Below are 19979 nucleotides of genomic sequence, written 5' to 3' on the forward strand. Positions count from 1 at the left end.
TGGCCCAGCTCTGGCTGCTTGTAGCCATTTGGGGAGTGAGCCAGTGGTTGGAAAATCTTTATCTGTCCTGTAATTCTGACTTTCCAAGTAAATACATAAATCTTAAGGAAAAATAAGGATACTGGGCATCCTTCTCAATTATGTAAACAATACCGAGAAGAAAAAAAATACTACCGTAGGGGTCAGTGCTGTCATAGTACACTAAGCCTCTTTCTGCAGCACTGGTGCCCATGCCCTTCTAGTCCTGGCTGATGCTCCTTGCTAAGACGCCTGGGAAATCAATGGAGGATGTCCCAAGTCTTTGGGATCCTGCACTCACGTGGGGGACCAGGAAGAACCTCCTGGTTCCTGGCTTTGAATCAGCCACTGTGGCTATTTGGCAAGCGAACAAGTGAATAGAAACTTCTATCTCCCCCACCCCCCGCCACAATCTTATATTCCAATCTGCCTTTGCAATAAAAATACATAAATCTGTTTTTTAAAGACAAGAGCTATCACGACGTCTGTGGATTACATGGAGTAGGAGAGAGTTAGCTGAAAAATTACGCAGAAAATAAATCGGTGTGTTGAGTCTGGAGATGACAAATGTGGTTTCAGGCCAAGGAAGACCTGAGAGGCAATAAGAAGTGAGTGCTACCCTCATGCAGATGAGACAGAAATTAAATCTGGAAAATGGGAACGAGAGCAACAAGAGACCGATCTAAGACCTGCAGGTGAGGTAACTTCCTGACGCCGCAAATGTGGGGTAAGGGGCAGGAAGCATTAGGATGATTTATTTATTATTGCTCAGGCAACTATGTCAGTGAAGTCATTCGTAGAAATCGTAAAAAGTAAACAGCGCCAAATGCTGGCTTTAGTACCAGCACTTTTAGTTCCCAACTGGAGTGATCCGGGAGGTGGCTAGACAAGCTACTGCAGTAGAATGCGCAGTCCGTGTGAAGAGGCGGACACCCCCCCATGGAGCTCCAGGGAACCTGAGACGAGGTGGGGCGGAGCTGCTCGCGCGTTCATCAAGACACCAAAGGGAAGTGGTGCTGGTAGCGACGCGGGCGAGCCCTCCTCTCCGGAAGCACAACCTTTGCCCCCTGGGGCCCTCCACGGTCTTCCATGCCGGAGAAGTGCTTGCATCTCTCCCCTCTCGCCCTCGGGGCCCAGCGCAGCCAGGAGCCCCAGGCCCCGTCCGGCCGCGCAGAACCTACCCCGGCAAGCAGAGCAAGCACGGCCGGGCGCCGTGGGGTCGGGGAGGAGGAAGACAAGGGTCCCCGACGGCGGGGCATCCGGCGGAGGAATCCGGCGTGGTGCTGACGCGGAGGGATTGGCCGCACGTTAACTTCCGGCGAGGTCCTTCCCCCCCCCCCCCCCCAGCCAGGAAACAATAACAAACGGAGGAGGAGGAAGCGACGCCTGGCTCTCCGGTGTGGAACGCTTCTCCTTCGAGAAGATGCGCTGCGGGCCCCGTGAGGAGACGTGAAAGGGCCCGTGGACTCCAGCCAGCCCTCGTCCCACCTGCTGTCCACCTGCACCCCGCCGGGGGAGGGCCTCGCGGTGGCTGCCATGGCGGGCGTGGGGCCGGGGGGCTACGCGGCGGAGTTTGTGCCGCCCCCGGAGTGCCCGGTGTTTGAGCCTAGCTGGGAAGAGTTCACGGACCCACTTAGCTTCATCGGCCGGATCCGGCCTCTGGCCGAGAAAACGGGCATCTGCAAGATACGGCCGCCCAAGGTACGGGGGTCCGGGAAGGGCAGGCGGCCGCTCGGCCCTCGGGATGGGGTCTGGGGAGAGTGGGCACAGACCCCTTGGGGTCACGGTGCCCTGTAGGGCCTGCTTGCCTTCCATCCCCGAGGATGGAGGCCAACTCTCCCGGCGCCTGGGCCCCGGGGTCTGAGGCGTGGGGCTTTTTCCGCCTACGATTTGGAAACTGTATTATATATATGTGTGTGTTCACTGTTTGGTCAGTTAAGGTAGTGAAAAATTCCTTTTAGGTTCAGTTCTGTCCTTTCGCATCGATAGTGCAGAGTCGACCCTTATTGGCCATTTTCTACTTTTTTTTTTTGAACTCGTATTGCCGATACGTGTTGGTGGGGTACGAGGTGGTGTTTGTATGCAGCGCGAGCTGGTGGACGCGCTGGCCTGTCCCCCCAGGCCAGGCCTCGGTGGAAGGCTGAGCTGCAGCTTTTCCCCTCAGGAGGGTGTCTGCCCCACCGCTGCCACCCCAAGGATTCTTCCCTGGGGACGAGAAAAGGAGCCCCAGTTTTTGTCTTTTTATCTATCTACCTATTATAATTTAGGATATGTTAGTAAATAATCAAGGTGAAAAAAAAAACCTTTGTTCAAGAAACAGAATGATGAAAGGTTTCAGAGTTGGAATGATTGCAGAGTAGCTGGGTTTTTTCAAAGTTAATTGTAGTCTTTTTAACACACAAACACACACATGACCCTAAATCCTTCAGGTAAGGGAATTAGATTCTTTTACTCCTTGTCGGGTGGTGGTTAATGGTCAACAAGGTTGAGTGACTTGCTCAAGGTCAAAAGTGTTTTTCTTGCCCCCTGTACCAGTGCTTTCAAATGATGCTGCTGTACCAGGGAAGGCTCATTCAAGTTCAGACCCCGTAGGGCTCTGTAAAGGAGTGGAATCAGCTTCTGGCTGTGGGAATTTGGGAATCTTTTCTAGCCAGTACCCTGCATTAGCAGAGTCCAAGACAGGCAGAGAGAGGACAGGGAGGAGCTGGTTTAGCACCTCTGTGGGATTTCGTTTCCTATTTGCTGAGTTTGAGTTGCAAAGGGAGAGCAAGTCTGTGAGGACCTGGTTGGCATGCTCTTAGGAGCCATCCCTTGACTCTTCCTCTCCAGATCAGCTCCTGTGGACCAGGTGTGAAGCGCTGAGGTTTTTCCTAAACTGTGGTTTCATCTGAGTTGCGTTTATCCAGTTAGAGGTTCACTTCAGTGCTCTTCAGTTACATGTTTTTATTGTTTTAAAAAGACCAATGGTACGCTTTTTGTGACATTACTCAGAATAAGTGAACTTTAATCTGGTTGTTTCTTCAATATCCAAGGTGGGATGCAGTTTCTGACTACTATGTCTGCCGTTAAATGTAGGCCACATCAAACTGTTCTGTAGAGCTCTATTTGAAATATATTTCATTTTTATGCCACAATCTGGAAATTGTTTTGGGGATTTTTTTTTTAAAGATTTGGATGCCTAGAAGCTGGAATTTGAACAACATTGGTTAATATAGACCGTGAGGTATTCTATACAACACACAAGTGAACATGTTACAATTCCCTAAATTTTTTTTATCTTTAAGTTTAGCCTTTTGTCTATTCCCACTCCTCAGCCGTTTTCCCGTTTAAATTTGATATACTTAGCGTGTGACTGGAGATTGTTCTGTGGTACGTGGACTCGTGGCGTCCCAGTTGAGGAACTTGGAAAAGCATAATTGTGCTGTGCGGATAGTGGGACTGGAGAGGTTTATGCAGAATTGTTTCTTTAATATTTTTAAGTAAAATAATCCCGAAATACTGCTCTTTGTCTTGCCAAAATAAACTTTTCTAAGTTAATTTGTTGGCACCATGACTTGTGGAAACTCATTTTAAAGGAATGACAACCTCACTATGTTTTAAAATAATTGTTTTTATTTAGGATTGGCAGCCTCCATTTGCTTGTGAAGTTAAAAGCTTTCGCTTCACTCCAAGGGTCCAGCGCCTAAATGAACTTGAGGTGAGTGCTACTTCCTCATTCTTGCCTATAGATTTATTCTGGGTGTTAGGACTGTAGGCTGACAACCTGAGCAGTTCATATCGCAGGTTCCAGATTTTGTGTTAATTGAGATTGTAGTAATAGTTGCTCAATGTTCAGAGGAAGTATGTGAGTTTTTAAAAATTAGATAAAGTGGTTACTCTGGTTTTTCTACTTAGCATGTTATAAACAATTATATAGCTCTGGGTTTTTTTTGTCATGGTTGAAATATTCAATACTAAATCAAGGAGAAGTCTTAAATTTCACTTTATTTTTTTAAAGATTTGTTTATTTTTGTTTGAAAGGCAGATTTACAGAAAGAAAGATCTTCCATCTGCTGGGTCACACCCCAAATGGCTGCAGCCGGTGGAGCTGAGCCAAACCCAAGTTAGGAACCAGGAGTTTCTTCTAGGTGTCCCACACAGGTGCAGGGTCCCACGGTTGCTTCCTAGGCCACAAGCAGGGAGCTGGATGGGAAGTGGAGCAACCAAGACATAAACTGTTGTCCAATGCTGAATCCCAGTGCTGTGTGGCAAGGATTTAGTCAGTGAGCCATCCTGCCAGGCCCAGCTGAAGTCTATTTAAGTGTTAGTGTTTTTTTCCCTCTGTGTGCCACATTCTCAGAGGGTTCTTCAGTGTGATGTCAAAATTACTGGAGCAGTCCCAGCACAATAGCCTAGTGGCTAAATTCCTTGCCTTGCATGTGCCAGGATCCCTTTGGGTGCTGGTTCCAATCCTGGCAGCCCCACTTCCCATCCAGCTCCCTGCTTGTGGCCTGGGAAAGCAGCAAAGGACGGCCCAAAGCCTTGGGACCCTGCACCCGTGTGGGAGACCTGGAAGAGGATCTGGGCTTCTGACTTCGGATGGATGCAGCACCGGCCATTGTGGCCACTTGGGGAGTGAATCAGCAGACGGAAGATCTTCCTCTCTGTCTCTCCTCTCTATATATCTGACTTTGCAATAAAAATAAATGAATCTTAAAAAAAAAAAAAAAACTATTGAAGAATACAAAATGCACTTTTTAAAAAGATTTTGTTTTCATATGAAAGGCAGACTTTACAGAGAGCCAAGGGGAGATAGGGAAGGTGTGGCATCGGCAGGATCATTCACCAAATGGCCTGCAAGGAGCGAGGTGAGCCGGTCCGAAGGTGGGACCCTCAGGCTTCTGTGGACTCTCCTGTTGGGTCCAGGGCCCGAGGCATCTGCAGCTGCTCTCTCCAGCCGTAAGTAGAGAGCAGGATCAGAAGGGGAGCACCTGGCACTGCCACCACACGGCTGAAGATGAGCTTGTTGCACTGTCATGCTAGCTCCAAAATGGAAATTTTTGATAGGTAAGATTTATTGTCCGATGAGGGGTTTTCCTCCCACATCTTCCTGAAATATTTTTGAGACTTCAGTGGATTTTTTTTTTTTTTTAAGATTTTAAAATTTTTGTCGAAAAGGCATTTTAATAGACAGAAGGAGAGACAGATAAAGATCTTCCACTTCCTGACTCACTCCCCAAATGGTCATAACAGCTGGAGCCGAGGCAATCTGAAGTCAGGAGCCTGGAGCTTCTTCTGGGTCTCCCATGTTGGTGCAGGGTGCCAAGGCTTTGGGCCGTCCTCTGTTGATTTCTCAGGCTGCAAATAGGGAGCTGGATGGGAAGTCGGGCTGCCAGGATACTAATCCCATATGGGATCCTGCACATGCAAGGCAAGGGATTTAGCCACTGCGTCATAATGCTAAGCCATTTCTTAGTGTCTTGTAATTAGGGAACTGATGAAAAATATCTTAATATCAGTGACATAGAGGGTTTATGTACCTAAAATATAGTCTCATGTGTTGATGATGAATTGCATAGTAATTGAGCATAACAGATGTACTTAATTTCCTTTTGAATCATAAAGTTAAACCAATTTGAAATTTTTTGGTTACTAATATGAATGCTTTTTACACATAAGAGAAACTTTTCTTTGCCTTAATGAGTAAATGCTTACCAGAGGTATTTTTGTCTGTCATTTGCTTGTTTTATGAGCTGAGCAAAAATTAAAAAAAAATGATATGTCTGCATGCTTTCAGAGACAAAAAATACTGTTATTATGTAAGATTTATTTATTTTCACCCATCACTCAGTTCTTCTAATTTCTGTGTTTTAATGATCTTAGGCAATGACTAGAGTGAGACTGGACTTCTTGGATCAACTAGCAAAATTTTGGGAACTTCAAGGATCTACTTTGAAAATCCCCGTGGTAGAGAGAAAAATCCTGGATCTATATGCTTTGAGCAAGGTGAAGCTTGGACTTGGTTTAGAAATTGGATCAGAGCCCTACACATTTATGAAATAGGCACTTCACTTAAGTTTGGTGGGCAGCAGAAATCTTTTTTTTTCCTAAGGTTTATTTATTTTATTGGAAAGGCAGATGTACAGAGAGGAGGAGAGACAGAAAGGAAGATCTTCCGTCCGATGATTCACTCTAAGTGACCACAACGGCTGGTGCTGTGCCAATCCGAAGCCAGGAGCCTGGAACTTCTTTCCGAGTCTCCCACACGGATGCAGGGTCCCAAGGCCTTGGGCCATCCTTGCCTGCTTTCCCAGGCCACAAGCAGGGAGCTGGATGGGAAGTGGAGCTGTGGGGATTAGAACCAGCACCCATATGGGATCCTGGCATGTTCAAGGCGAGGACTTTAGCCGCTAGACCATGCTGCCGGGCCAGGCCCAGGTTTTTGAGCCGTTGTCGCCTATACGAGAGGATGAAACTCCTGGCATCAGTCTGGTCCACCCTGGCCATTGTGGCCATCAGGATTGAGCCAGTGGATGGAAGAGCTCTTCTCATTTCTCTTTCAAATAATAATGTAAAATTTAAAAATTGAATTATGAATCATTTTAGTTCAGTAAAATGATGTGAAAGTTTATTTGTTTCTTCATTTCCGTGATGGCTGCTGAGAGTGTTGCTGTGTTTATTCTTAACCCATTATGACTTATTTATAATTTATTTGAGTGGCAGAGAATCAAACAGACAGACTTCCCTTCCGCTGATCACTGTCCACACGTCTGCAGTTGCTAGCGCAGGGCCCAGCCACATCCAGGAGTCAGGAACTCAGTCTGGGTTTCCATGTGAGTGGAACAGGCAGCTGATTCTGATCTGCTGCCTTTTTTGTTATATATTATGTGGAATTTAGTTAGAGACAGAAGTTGGCCTGCTCTTCAATCCAGGCAAGAGGTACAGATTTAGTAAATGTGCTAAATGCGGGCCCGGCATGATAGTGTAGTGGTTCCCTTGAATGTGCTGGCATCCCATATGGGCGCCGGTTCTAATACTGGTGGTCTCACTTCCCATCCACTTCCCTGCTTCTGGCCTGGGAAGCATTCGAGGATGGCCCAAAACCTTGGGACCCTGCACCTGTGTGGGAGACCCAGAAGAAGCTCCAGACTCCTGGCTTCAGATTGGCTCAGCTCCAGTCATTGTGACTGCTGGGGAGTGAACCATCAGATGGAAGATCTTCCTCTTTGTCTCTCCTCTCTAAATCTGGCTTTCCAATAAAATAAATAAATCTTTTTAAAAAATGTTAAATGCCTGGTTTTAGCATAGACACTATAACATGAATTAAATTTTGGAGTTTAGAACTGTTGAGAGGTCATCCGGCATAGTAACCTAGAGGATAAAGTTCTCGCCTTGAACTCAACAGGATCTCATATGGGCACCGACCCAAGCCTGGCAACCCCGCTTCCCATCTCTCTGTTTGTGGCCTGGGAAACAGTCGAGGATGGCCCAAAGTTTTGGGACCATGTACCCATGTGGGAGACCTGGAGGAGGTTCCTGGCTCCTGGCTTCAGATTTGCTCAGTTTCAGCTGTTGCAGCTACTTGGGAAGTGAATCAATGAGTGAAAGATCTGCTTTCTCTTCCTCTCTGTAATTCTGACTTTCAATAAAAATAAATAAATCTTTAAAAAAACAAAATCAAACAAAAAAGCCTTGAGACTGCCCGGCGTGATGGCTCAATGACTAAATACTCACCTTGCAAGTGCCAGCATCCCTTGGGGTTGAGTGTGTGTCCTGCTGGCTCCACTTCCCATCCAGCTCCTCGCTTGTGGTCTTGAGAACCTGGCAGAGGATGGCTCAAAACTTTGGGACCTTATACCCAAGTAGGAGACTCAGAAGAAAACCTTGGCTCACCTCAGCTGTGGCCATTGTGGCCATTTGGGGAATAAAGCAGTGGATGAAGATCTTTTTTCCCTCTCCTTTCTGTAAATCTGATCTGTCTTTCCAATTTTTAAAATTAATTAATTTATGTTTTTGGAAAGTCAGATATACAGAGGGAAAAAGAGACAGAGGGAAAGATCTGTCTGCTGGTTCACTCCCCAAGTGGCTAAAACCACCAGAGCTGAGCCAGTCTGAAGCCAGGAGGGAGCTTCTTACAGGTCTCCCATGTGTGTGCAGGGTTCCAAGGGTGTGGGCCATCCTCTACTGCTTTCTCAGTCCACAAGCAGGGAGCTGGGTGGGATGTGGAACAGCCAGGACATGAACCAGTGCTCATATAGAATCCTGGCGCATGGAACACTTTAGCCACGGGGCCATTGTACTGGGCTCAAAAATGAATAAATCTATCTTTTTTGTTTTTAAGATTTATTTATTTTTATTGCAAAGCCAGAGATACACTGAGGAGGAGAGATGGATCTTCTGTCTGTTGATCCACTCCCCAAGGGACCGCAAAAGCTGATGTTGTGCCTACCTGGAGCCAGGAACTTCTTCCAGGTCTCCCACGTGGGTACAGGGTCCCAAGGCTTTGGGCCATCCTCTACTGCTTTCCAAGGCCACAAGCAGGGAGCTGGATGGGAAGTGGGGCTTCTGGGATTAGAACCGGCTTCTGTGTGGGATCTTGACACATTCAAGGCGAGGATTTTAGCCACGAGGCCATCACTCCAGGCCGAACAAATAAATCTTAACAATAACAACAACAAAGAAAGTTTAATAATCATTTTCTCTTTTTGTTTTTGTTTCTGTTTTTTTGCCTGTAAATATTACATATATCACTGTTGTCATTTATTTGTTGAAATCTAAAATCCCATCCCAGAGTAACTTATGTATTTAGCAGAGAATGATTGAATCTGCTTAAATAATTTTTACCAGGTTTTTTTTTTTTCCAGATTGTTGCCAGCAAAGGAGGTTTTGAAATGGTCACCAAAGAAAAGAAGTGGTCTAAAGTGGGTAGCCGCTTGGGATATCTGCCAGGAAAAGGAACTGGGTCTCTTTTGAAGTCGCATTATGAAAGAATTCTCTACCCGTATGAACTGTTCCAGTCTGGTGTCAGTCTTATGGTGAGTTGCAGCCTTGTTCTTAGAACTGGATAAATTGGGCCTGCCATGGTAACATAGTGACCAACATCCCACCCTAGCATGTGCTAGGATCCCATATGGCCACCAGTTTGTGTCCCGGCTGCTCCACTTCCCTTTTATCTCCCTGTTTCTGACCTGGGAAAGCAGTTGAGGACAGCTCAAAGCCTTGGGAGACCAGGAAGGAACTCCTGCTTTCTGGCAGCTTAGCTGCAGCTGTTGTGGCCACTTGAGGAGTGAACCAGTGGATGAAAGATCTTTCTCTCTGTAAATCTGCCTTTCCAATAAAAATAAATTTCTTCTGTGGAGAACGTTTTAAAGTTATTCTTTATTGAAAAGGCAAGTTTAGAGAGACAAAGACAAAGAGGAAGATCTTAAGTCCACTGGTTCACTCCTCAAGTGGCTACAATGGCCGGAGCTGAGCCATTCTGAAGCCAGAAGCCAGGATCTTCTTCTGGGACTTGCACGTGAGTCCAGGGTCCCAAGGCTTTGGGCTATCCTCGACTGCTTTCCCAGGCTACAAGAAGGGAGCTAGATGGGAAGCTGGAGCAGCTAGGGCCTGAATGCTGCTCATATGGGATCCCGGAGCATGCCAGTTGAGGATTAACTGCTAGACTACTGTGCTGGGCCCCACTTCATTTGTTTTTATTGGTGAAAATATGCCTGTTTATGTATGTACCTTTTTACTTGCTTACTAGTTGTTTCCAGTTTTTGGCTGTTAGGAGTAAATATATGCCTGTTTATGTAACTGTCAAAATGTTTTTCAAAGTGGCCGAACCATTTTACATTCCCCCAGTAATGTAGAGGCTTCCGGTTTTTCCATGTCCTGGCAAACATGTGTTGTCTCTTGTTTTGGTTATGGCCATTTTATTAGGTATGTACTGGTATTTCCTTGTAGTTTTCATTTGCATTTTTCTAAAGGCTACTGATGATTTGCATTGTTTTATGTTCATTTTAGCCATTTGTGTATCTTCCTCAGTGGGGTGTTTGTTGGGATGGCTTTGTATACTTGTAATACAAAATGCAAGACCTGAGTCAGATACATGTTTTGCAAAAACTATTCTTGTCTATAATTTATGTTTTCATTTTTCTGATAATATCTGCTTAAAGAATGGTTTCTAGATTCCTGTTATCCTTTGATGGATTTTAGTTTGAGTTTTAGTATCATTTAGAAAGCATTTTCCTTATCTGTGGCTGTAGTCATTTTTTTCTCCATGTGTAAGTTCTGTGGTTTTGGCTTTTGTTACAGATCATTTCCTTTTGAGTTCACTTTTTCCCTTCTTTTCATTTTATTTGAAAGAGAGGAGAGAAAGCTTCCATGTGCTGGTTCACTCCCAGCCAGGGTAAAGCCAGGAACTCAATCCAGATTTCTCTTGTGGGTGGGAGGGATTCAGGTACTTACACAGTCATCTGTTGTCTGCCAGGCAGGAAGCTGAGTTAGGAATGGCGCTGGGACTTGAATTCAGGCACTCCTGTGTGGGATGGGGTCTCACAAGTGGGGTTGTAACTATTGGCTTTTACATTTAGGTTCATGGTGCATCTTGAACTGTTTATTTTTGTGTGTGTGTAACATATCAGGTACATACACAGGTTAGTTTTTTGGGATGGAGGGCATATGAATATTCAGTTGTGATGAGCACTGTTTGTTTAAAACAACATTGTTTTCTATTGATGTAAGTAAGCTACCTGTATTGAGAATCAATTGAACATAAATGTACAGTATTATTTCTGAACTGTTTTGTTGTATTGGATTGCAGTGGTTTTCCCCTACCCCCAGACCTGAATCAGAGTATGGTCTCATAGATTTTTCTGTGGTTTCAGATTACCTACAGTCAGTTGCAGTTAAAAAATATCAGGTGGGGGCCCGGCACAATAGTGTAGAGGTTTAAGTCCTCACCTTGCACTCCCAGGATCCCATATGGGTGCCGGTTCTAATCCTGGCGGCCCTGCTTCCCATCCAGCTCTCTGCTTGTGGCCTGGGAAAGCAGTTGAGGATGGCCCAAAGATTTGGGACCCTGTACCTGCGTGGGAGACTCGGAAGCAGCTTCTGGCTCCTGACTCCTGGCTTCAGATTGACTCAGCTCCAGCCAGTGGGGCCACTTGGGGAGTGAACCATTGGATGGAAGGTCTCTGTCTTTCCTCCTCTCTGTATATCTGACTTTCCAATAAAAATATATATATATTAGGTGGAAAATTCTAGTACTAAGCTGTTCATAGGTTTTTAGTTGTGTGATGCTCTGACTACTGTGAATTAGATCTTGTTTGTGTGGCCCTCCGTCCTGTCTGGAATTCCTTTGCTCCTGTTAGTAGCCGTCTTAATTATTGGGCTGACAGTCATAGCATCCCAATGCTGGTATACAGATATCCTTTGTTTTTTTTTTTAGATTTATTTATATTTTATATGAAAGGCAAAGGAAGAGATATTCAGAGAAGCATCTTTCGTCTGCTGATTCAGTGGCTGCAATGGCTGCAGCTGAATTGATCCAAATCCTGCAGCCAGGAGCCTCTTCTGGGTCTCTCACATAGGTGCAGGATCCTCAGGCTTTGGCCCATCCTCTTTCCCAGGCCAGAAACAGGGAGCTGGATGGGAAGTGAAGTGGTTGGACACAAACCGCTTCCCATATGAACTCGTGACACATGCAAAGCGAGTATTTAGCCACTGAACCATTGCACCTGGTTTCCCCAAATATTCTCTTATTTTACAATAATGACCCTATTTGACCCTATTTGAATATGCTAAAAAGATGCCAAATTTGTTTTCTTTCACAGGAAAAATGAAAGTAAGATAAGATTTTCTAGAGCAAAGACCATATTCACTTGACCCTTATCATAATGTTATTGTGGTTATTCTATTTCATTATTTTTAATTTCATATTGTATTTAATGTATAAACCAAACTTTTGTAAAAAACAAAAACTGTACCTTTCTTCTGTTTCAAACATGCTTTTATGGTCTTGGAATGCCTGCTCTGTGCTGTGGTTCTACTGTATGTGTTTGTGCAAATCTCAGTAACACTGCTGTGAGTACTGTAGCTTTAAAGTAACTTTGATATCCAGTGGTGGAAGTCCTTTGTTCTTTTTCAAAGTTTCCCAGCCATTTATGTTTCCACATGAATGTTAGAATAATGTTTGAATTTCTGCCAAATAAAAAATGCTGAAATTTTGATAGGGATTACCTTTTGTCTGTAGATGAATTTGTAGTGGAATTGTCATCTAGTTTCATGGAGTTTTAGGAGGTTTATTGGAAATATGTTGTTCTCCAAGTTTGTCAAACCTGATTTTTCTCAGGGAACTCTGTGCTCTGGTCTTTTAGGGTGTGCAGATGCCTAATTTAGATCTTAAGGAAAAAGTGGAACCTGACGTTCTTCTCACTGATACCCAAGCTTCCCCAGATGCTGGCACCAGGATGAATCATTGGCCGAAGAGAACAAGACGCCTCAAATCTCAGGTATCAGTGCCCATAAGCCATTCTCCCTGAGGGTTTTGGTTTCGTTAACTGAAGAGCCGTTGTCTGGTTTTGGGAGGCCATTCATGTAGTGCTTGAAAGTTAAAGAGATACTATCTTTTTCTTTGAGATGAGTTGGAGAAAAAATTATGAAAATCCTTCTAATCTGATTTAGAGGGCTCTATTTTTTTTCCTTTACGATATATTTTATTTTTATTGGAAAGGCAGATTTACAGAGAGGAGAGTCAAAGAGAAAGATCTTCTTGCGGTTTACTTCCCAAATGGTCACAGTGGCCGGACTGAGCCAATCAGGAGCCAGGAGCCTGGAGCAGCTGCTGTGTCTTCCATGTGAAAGCAGGGTCCCAAGGCTTTAAGCCTTCTCCCACTGCTTTTCCAGGCCACAAGCAGGGAGCTGGTGGGAGTGGAGCAGCCGGGGTTAGAACTGGTACCCATATAAGATCCTGGCGCGCATTCAAGGCGAGGACTTTAGCCATTACGCTATTGTGCTGGGCTCTCTGTGAATTATTTCTTTACGCTCATCTTTCTCTCAAAAAAATATTTGTTTTTTTGAAAGCCAGAGTTACAAGGAGAACCAGATAGAGAACATCTTACATCTGCTGGTTCACTACCCAAATGGCTGCAGTATTACAGCTGAGCTGGTCTGAAGTCACTAGGAGCTAGGAACTTCTCTTGGCTCTCCCGTATGTGAAGCAGGGTCCCAAGCACTTGGCCCTTCCACTGCTGCTTTTGCAGATGTATTAGCAGGGAGCTGGATCAGAAGTGGAGCAGCCCGGACTCTACGTGGGACGCTGGTGCTGCAGGTGGAGACCTAACTTGTGATGCCACAGTGCTGGCCCCATGAGGACTGATTACTTCCTCATTCTGTCTTCTCTTCCGTATTTATTAGTTAACATTTTTATCAAGAGTAGCTTCTCATGGCTAGCATAGTGGTAACATGCAGTTGTACCATCATCTGCAATGACAGCATTCTATATTGATGCTGGTTCTTGTCCAGACTGCCTCACTTCCTTATCTGGCCCCTGCTGATGGCCTAGGAAACGCAGCAGAAGATGGCACAAATGTTTGGGCTTCTGCTACTCACATAGGAGACCAGGGTGATGCTTCTGGCTCATGGCTTCAGCCTGAGTAGCTCTTGGTGTACATCCTTTCTCTCTCTTTTTGTGTAACTCTTTTACAATAAATAAATAGCTTTTTGGAGCTAATGCGATGGCTCGGCTGGCAAATCCTGTCCTTGCAAGTGCATGTGAGCACTGCTTCAAGTCCTGGCTACTCCACTTTCCCTTGAGCTCCCGGAAATTGGAAACAGTTTCTTCCATTATGACCTAACTGGTCATTGTAGTTGATTTTTGTGTTCTGTTAGCATGTTCTGTCACAAAGAGGTTCCTTATCTTTTGCCTTGCCTTAGGCTTGGAAGAAGGAATGCTGATTTATTTCAGTGAACAACTAACTATTTGAAAGACAGGTTTTATGTGGAGAGAGGGAAAAATAGGTGATGTTCCTTTTGCTGTTTCACTCTGGAAATGGCTAGAGCGGCCAGAGCTGAGCTGATCTCATTTTTCCTTGAAGAAATGAGGTAAATGGATTCTTTTCAATCAATTTATTCTTTCATTTTGGAGATTATTCTGAAGCCTTCCTTGGATAGAGATAAGCATGTGGCCCAGTGCAGTGATTCAGTGGCTAAATCCTTGCCTTGCAAGCGCTGGGATCCCATATGGGGACACATTTGTGCCCTGGCTGCTTCACTTCTAATCCAGCTCCCTGCTTATGGCCTGGGAAAGCAGTAGAGGACAGCCCAAAGCCTTGGACGCTACAACCACAAGGGAGACCCAGAAGCAGCTCCTTGCTCCTCGCTTCGAATCAGCTTAGCTCTGGCCGTGGCGGCCACTTAGGAAGTAAACCTGTGAATGAAAGCTCTATCTCTCTTTTCTCTGTAAATCTGTGTTTCCATTATATAAGCATGAACCAAAATTATTACACTAATGTGAATTTTATTTCTTTTTTAGTCAGAACCTGGAGACATGAATAGAAACACAGAACTGAAAAAACTTCAGATTTTTGGGGCTGGGCCCAAGGTTGTAGGTCTGGCAATGGGCGCAAAAGAGAAAGAAGGTAAAATCTGTTATTGATGATAAAAAGAAAGCAGTTGGGCTGTAAAGAGATGATACTTGAGGGACTATGTGTGCTGGAAATTTTTAAAGAATTATACATTTTCAATAATGTCCAAGGAAGATCACCTTCTTAAAGACAAATTTAAAATTTGAGGAGCAATATTATGTTGAGGTTTATTGGATCTCGGAAGAGACTATTCCTTCTCTATATTTTGTGAACCAGGAGTTTTTTTTGCAGTTTCTAAAGGTTTCTATAACAGAACGATAAAGTTACTGGTTTTTAACCTGGTGATGTGAAGCTTAAAAGTTGTAAAGAAGAGTGAGTGGGGGAAGCGTTGAACTCTCATTTAAATTGCCCTCTCTGTATTTTTGCCACTTCAGTTAAATTTTGTTTTCTTCAGAAAACCTGTAATGTTTTGAATGTTTGAAATATTTTTGTGAGTAGAATTACTAATGGAAAGATTAGGTTCCTCATTTTATGTGTGTTTATGATCATGTGGAGCAGAATGTAAAGCTATAGGTAGAAATGATACTATGTAGTATGTGCCGTGGATAAGTCAGATTATCGACCAAACTCTAGGGTGTAAGATAATATTCCATTTTCTGAAACAGTGTGATAAGGTTTACTAAATATATTGTAATTTTTTCTGTTCTTTTAGAGATTAATTATTCTATCATTATTAATTTTATTATTACCGTCTATTGCCTGGCAGTGATTCTTAAGCTTTAATTGTACAGCTGGCAATGATCTTTAAAGTTCTCTGCTAATTGGAGAGTCCTTGTAGGAACTGCATGCAGGTGGTACATAGTAAGTACTCTGCACAGGAAGTACAGCATGCACGGTTAGACTCTGGAGCTGCACGACCTGAATTAGAAGCCTTTGGCTGTGTGATTTTGAGCAGGTTATCTCAGTTCTCTGTACCTCAGCTGCTTTATCTCCATCAGGAAATAAAAGTATGTCTACCTTGTATTATTGTGAGATTTTAGTTAATTAATTTTAAATAGTGTCTGGTCCGTAGTAAGATCTTGTCATTAGTTTTTACTATTATTTTATAACTTTCTATTTTAAGATGAGGTCACCCGAAGACGAAAAGTTACCAACAGATCAGACGCATTTAACATGCAAATGAGACAACGGAAAGGAACTCTCTCTGTTAACTTTGTAAGTGCTTTGGGATGTGTGTGTGTGGGGGGGAGGGGAGAAGGATTATTTTCTGTTTTAATTTTTCCCTTTTTATGTTGGTGTGTTTTTATTCTGTTTTCTTAGTTCATTTCCTTAGTAGGTGGACCGTAAGTCCAAAGTTGCAGCTTTGGTTCATGCAATGTTAACCTTATTTTGTCATGTGTGCAAATTTTTTCTCATAAGGTATTGCCTTTTGGGTAAATAAGTGAGAGATTGAGCATGAATTTGTGTGTAGTAGTTCTTTCGTATCTGGGTTCTGGATCTGTGAGTTCAGCCAACTGCAGATGGAAGGCATTTAAAAGTTGTGTTTGTACTGAGTGTGTGCAGACTTTTCTTTTTGTCCTTGTTCCCTGAACAGTATAGTCTAAGAACTGTTGGCGCAGCATTTACATTAAAGGAGGAGGTATATAGTTACGGAGCCACACCATTTTATGTAAGGGACTTTGGTATCTGTGCGGCTGATGGCAGGATTGGGTTCTGGAATCCACCACCAGTGCAACCCACGAATACCGTCAAGTGTTCAGTACTGAAGGTTCTCGGTACACACTGTCAGCAAGAGTACTTGTTTTAGGAAGAATGATGTGGTATTTTTGTTTTAATGTAATCTGATTTCCAAATATTCTAGATTTGTCCTTAGTGTACTCTGTGTTCTTGCCTGTTAGGGAGTTTTATACGAAACTGTTTAAGTATAGTTATTTGAAATGGATATTCAGGATTTTCATGATGTTTACATTTTAGCATACATTGTCATGTTTGTTTCAGTTAAGGAGTTCCTGGTAAAAAAAATTAATAGTTGGAGTTACTGAAAATACATTTCATGTTTTATTTTTAACAGGTTGATCTTTATGTTTGTATGTTTTGTGGTCGGGGAAACAATGAAGATAAATTGCTCTTGTGTGATGGATGTGATGACAGCTATCATACATTTTGTCTAATTCCTCCACTGCCTGACGTGCCCAAAGGAGACTGGAGGTGTCCTAAATGTGTTGCTGAGGTACAAGCCTAACTTTTCTGGATCCTTTTTAGACTGAAAACAGCCATTCATGCATAAATGCAATCACATTCCCCAAAGCTTCTCCCACTCTTTTTTCGTTCATTAGTGTTTAAATTTCCTAGGGTCTGAAAATAGAGATTTCTTGAATAGAAACCCAACAGTCGTGGCAGCTTCACTTTGAAAGCTCCTTACTCTCACCAATAGGCATCCTTCCAGGGCTTGTCTTGATGCCATAATTAAATTTGAACTGCTGAATCTATCAAGCTGTCTGATTTCTGCTTTCTTACTGTGATAATGCAGTTGGTATCCAAGAATATTTTCTATTACCATTTTGTAGAGAATTAATATTTGTTTTGCTGTTTAGAATTTATTTGCTTTGCTGTCTAGAGAAATGATCAAAAGCAGGTCATTCCTAAGAGCTTCAGTGCTTTCAGTGATTTGATCTTAGTTGATCTCCCTTTCCAGGAGTGTAACAAACCCCGTGAAGCCTTTGGATTTGAACAAGCTGTACGAGAGTATACGCTTCAGAGCTTTGGAGAGATGGCCGATAACTTTAAGTCTGATTATTTCAATATGCCAGTACATGTGAGTAGCTATTTCACGTCACTTGTGAACAACAACTTAACTGAATGTAAAACTTTTGGTTTTCTTACTACTTTTATTATTTTGTTAAAAAAAAAAAAATAGGGACAGTATGAAGTCAGTGAGAGCACACTAAATTTACAAGTTAGGGGCTTGACATTTGTTTCTGCTTCTTTCACTGTATGGAGTGATTATTACTGTCTTACTAAAAATCTAGGTTCATGTTTGAATTGTTTTTGTTAGCTGTCGGTACTCACAGCAAAGCGTGAGCTATTTGGCTGTTCCTGCTTTTGTTTAATGATTTTTAGACATTAATTATTTTGAAAGTAATAGTGGCAGAGACAGAGAAAATCCTTCATCCCCGGTTCACTTCTCTCATGGTTGCAGTGGCCAGAGTTGGGCAGGCCAAAATCGGGAATCTGGAATTCCATTTATTTCTTTTGTGTGGGTGGCATGGGCCCAGACTTGGGCTGTTTGCCAAGCACTTTAGCAGTAAGCTTGATTGAGAATAGTATCACCCGGACCTGAGCCACTGTTCTGAAATGGAGAGCTGGTGTTGCAAGTGAGGTTGACCACAGTGTTGATCCCTCCTTTAGTTATTTGTTTTTTGTGTTTTCTTTTTTAGGATTTATTTTTATTGCAAAGTTAGATATATACAGAGGAGGAGAGACAGAGAAGAGATTCTTCCATCCAATGATTCATTCCCCAAGTGAGCGCAATGGCCAGTGCCGTGCCAATCCGAAGCCAGGAGCCAGGAACCTCCTCCAGGTCTCCCACACGGGTGCAGGATCCCAAAGCATTGGGCCGTCCTTGACTGCCTTCCCAGGCCACAAGCAGGGAGCTGGATGGGAAATGGAGCTGCTGGGACGTGAACCAGTGCCCATATGGGATCCCTGTGCGTTCAAGGCGAGGACCCTAGCCGCTAGGCCACGCGGCCGGGTCCTCCTTTAGTTACTTATATTTAGGCATTTGTTTATTTTTGTGGGAAATCTGGGGCTTGTTTTATTCTCTATCAAAGAAGTTTCTAACACTATTAAAATTAGCATTTCATTGTTCCTGCTTGAGGTAGACTGTTTAAGGTCACTGTGGTTTTCTGTAACATCATTGTTGTCCTTAGCTTTTCCCCATTTTTTCAGTGAAAATCGCTGAGACTTAAGGCTTTTGTGCCCTGGGAACAGAGGCTTTTTAGTTTCCTCTTGGATTTGTGTCGGTTGACCTGTGTATTGTGGTTTGTTCATGTAGATGGTTCCCACGGAACTCGTAGAAAAGGAATTCTGGCGGCTAGTGAGCAGCATTGAAGAAGATGTTATTGTGGAGTATGGAGCTGATATCTCCTCCAAAGACTTTGGAAGTGGATTTCCTGTGAAGGACGGTAGGAAGAAGATGCTTCCAGAAGAAGAGGTATGTGTAGTTTATCTATAGGTCTGTGCCCCAAGCTGAGTTACCTTACACAAACAATTACTTTTTTCTAATTAAAAGGGCCTTTTTTGTTTTTGAATTGTGTAAAGTTTGTAGGATTTGGGGCTGACATTATGGCATAGTGGTTAAGCTTTCGACTGTGGTGCCAGCATCCCAAGTGTGTATGGATTATGTCCTGGCTCTTGCACTTCTGAGCCAGTTTGCTAATGTGCCTGGAAAGACAGCATAGGAAGGCCCAAGTGCTGGGCTCCTCTGACCCTCATGGGAGATCTAGGCAGAGTTCTAGGATGTTGGCTTGGGCTTGGCCTGGTCTGGGCAGTTGTGGCTCTTGGGGAGAGAATCAGTAAAGGAAGATCTCCCCGCCTCACTCTTCCTCTCTCTTCGCAATTCTGGCTTTCAAATTTTTTTTTTTTTAAAGAAAAGGTTTATATTTAAGAGACGGAAAGATGGAGAGAAGTCTTCCATCTGCTGATTCACTCATCAAATGGCCTCACTGACCAGGGCTAGGCCAGAGAGGAGCCAGGAACAAACAGTGTTTTCAGTTCTCCCACATGAGAGCAAGGATCTGAGGACTGGACCATCTTTCTTTGCTTTTCCAGACAATTGGTGGGAACTGGGTCAGAAGTGGAGCAGTGAGGCACAGCCAGTGCCTGTAAGGGATGTTGGTGCCATAGGCGGGGGGTTAGTCTGCTACAGTACTGTTCCAGCCCATTAATTTCTATTTTATTTTTAATAATGTTTAGATAATTGAGAGGCATGCATACCCGTGTGGGCTTCTGATTAGGGTGGGAGGGTCAGATATGGAGGAAGATGGAAGGGGACACATGTTTCTTTCATTTTTTTTTGGTTTGTGTGTGTTTTTTTTTTTTTTTTTTGTCCTGTCTCCACAGGAGAGGAAGCGGGAGAGTGCTACTTTCATTTCTTGCACTTGAACTACGTCAGCACCTGGGGATGGGGGAGGTCATGTGATTACTTTAGAGACTCCGTTGTGGTGAAGACTGTTCCAAGATGTAACTTGAATGGTTTTGATAATTCTGCAAAGGTGTTGGTTTCAATGCTCCTAGATTGAGAAAATCTTCCCAAAATCTACTGGTTGTCAAAGTCCATGCATGGTGCGAGCATAGACCCAGGCCAGGAGAGTTGTCCAGTCTGTCCTGCTTTGCATCCTCTTTAGGCATTTG

General features: G+C 43.7%; 1 protein-coding gene across 3 annotated transcripts in view; it reads left to right on the forward strand.

Annotated features, from left to right (window-relative positions):
* Nucleotides 1–1100: 1100 nt before the first annotated feature.
* The window catches only part of KDM5A (lysine demethylase 5A), a 65174-nt gene continuing 46295 nt past the window's right edge, over nucleotides 1101–19979 (forward strand). For 2 of the 3 annotated variants that reach the window (XM_040972201.1, XM_040972199.1), the window contains exons 1-10: nucleotides 1101–1719; nucleotides 3638–3715; nucleotides 5881–6003; nucleotides 8862–9032; nucleotides 12360–12494; nucleotides 14516–14621; nucleotides 15691–15782; nucleotides 16639–16797; nucleotides 17263–17382; nucleotides 18622–18780. In XM_040972201.1, the coding sequence (XP_040828135.1) occupies nucleotides 1555–1719; nucleotides 3638–3715; nucleotides 5881–6003; nucleotides 8862–9032; nucleotides 12360–12494; nucleotides 14516–14621; nucleotides 15691–15782; nucleotides 16639–16797; nucleotides 17263–17382; nucleotides 18622–18780 (1308 nt within the window). In that variant the 5' untranslated portion in view covers nucleotides 1101–1554. The remainder of the gene's footprint in view (nucleotides 1720–3637; nucleotides 3716–5880; nucleotides 6004–8861; nucleotides 9033–12359; nucleotides 12495–14515; nucleotides 14622–15690; nucleotides 15783–16638; nucleotides 16798–17262; nucleotides 17383–18621; nucleotides 18781–19979) is intronic. The other variant, XM_040972200.1, reaches the window with a different exon arrangement.

Source organism: Ochotona curzoniae, unplaced genomic scaffold, assembly GCF_017591425.1.
Source record: "Ochotona curzoniae isolate NIBS_2020 unplaced genomic scaffold, NIBS_Ocur_1.0 contig_2235, whole genome shotgun sequence".
Classification (NCBI taxonomy): domain Eukaryota; kingdom Metazoa; phylum Chordata; class Mammalia; order Lagomorpha; family Ochotonidae; genus Ochotona; species Ochotona curzoniae.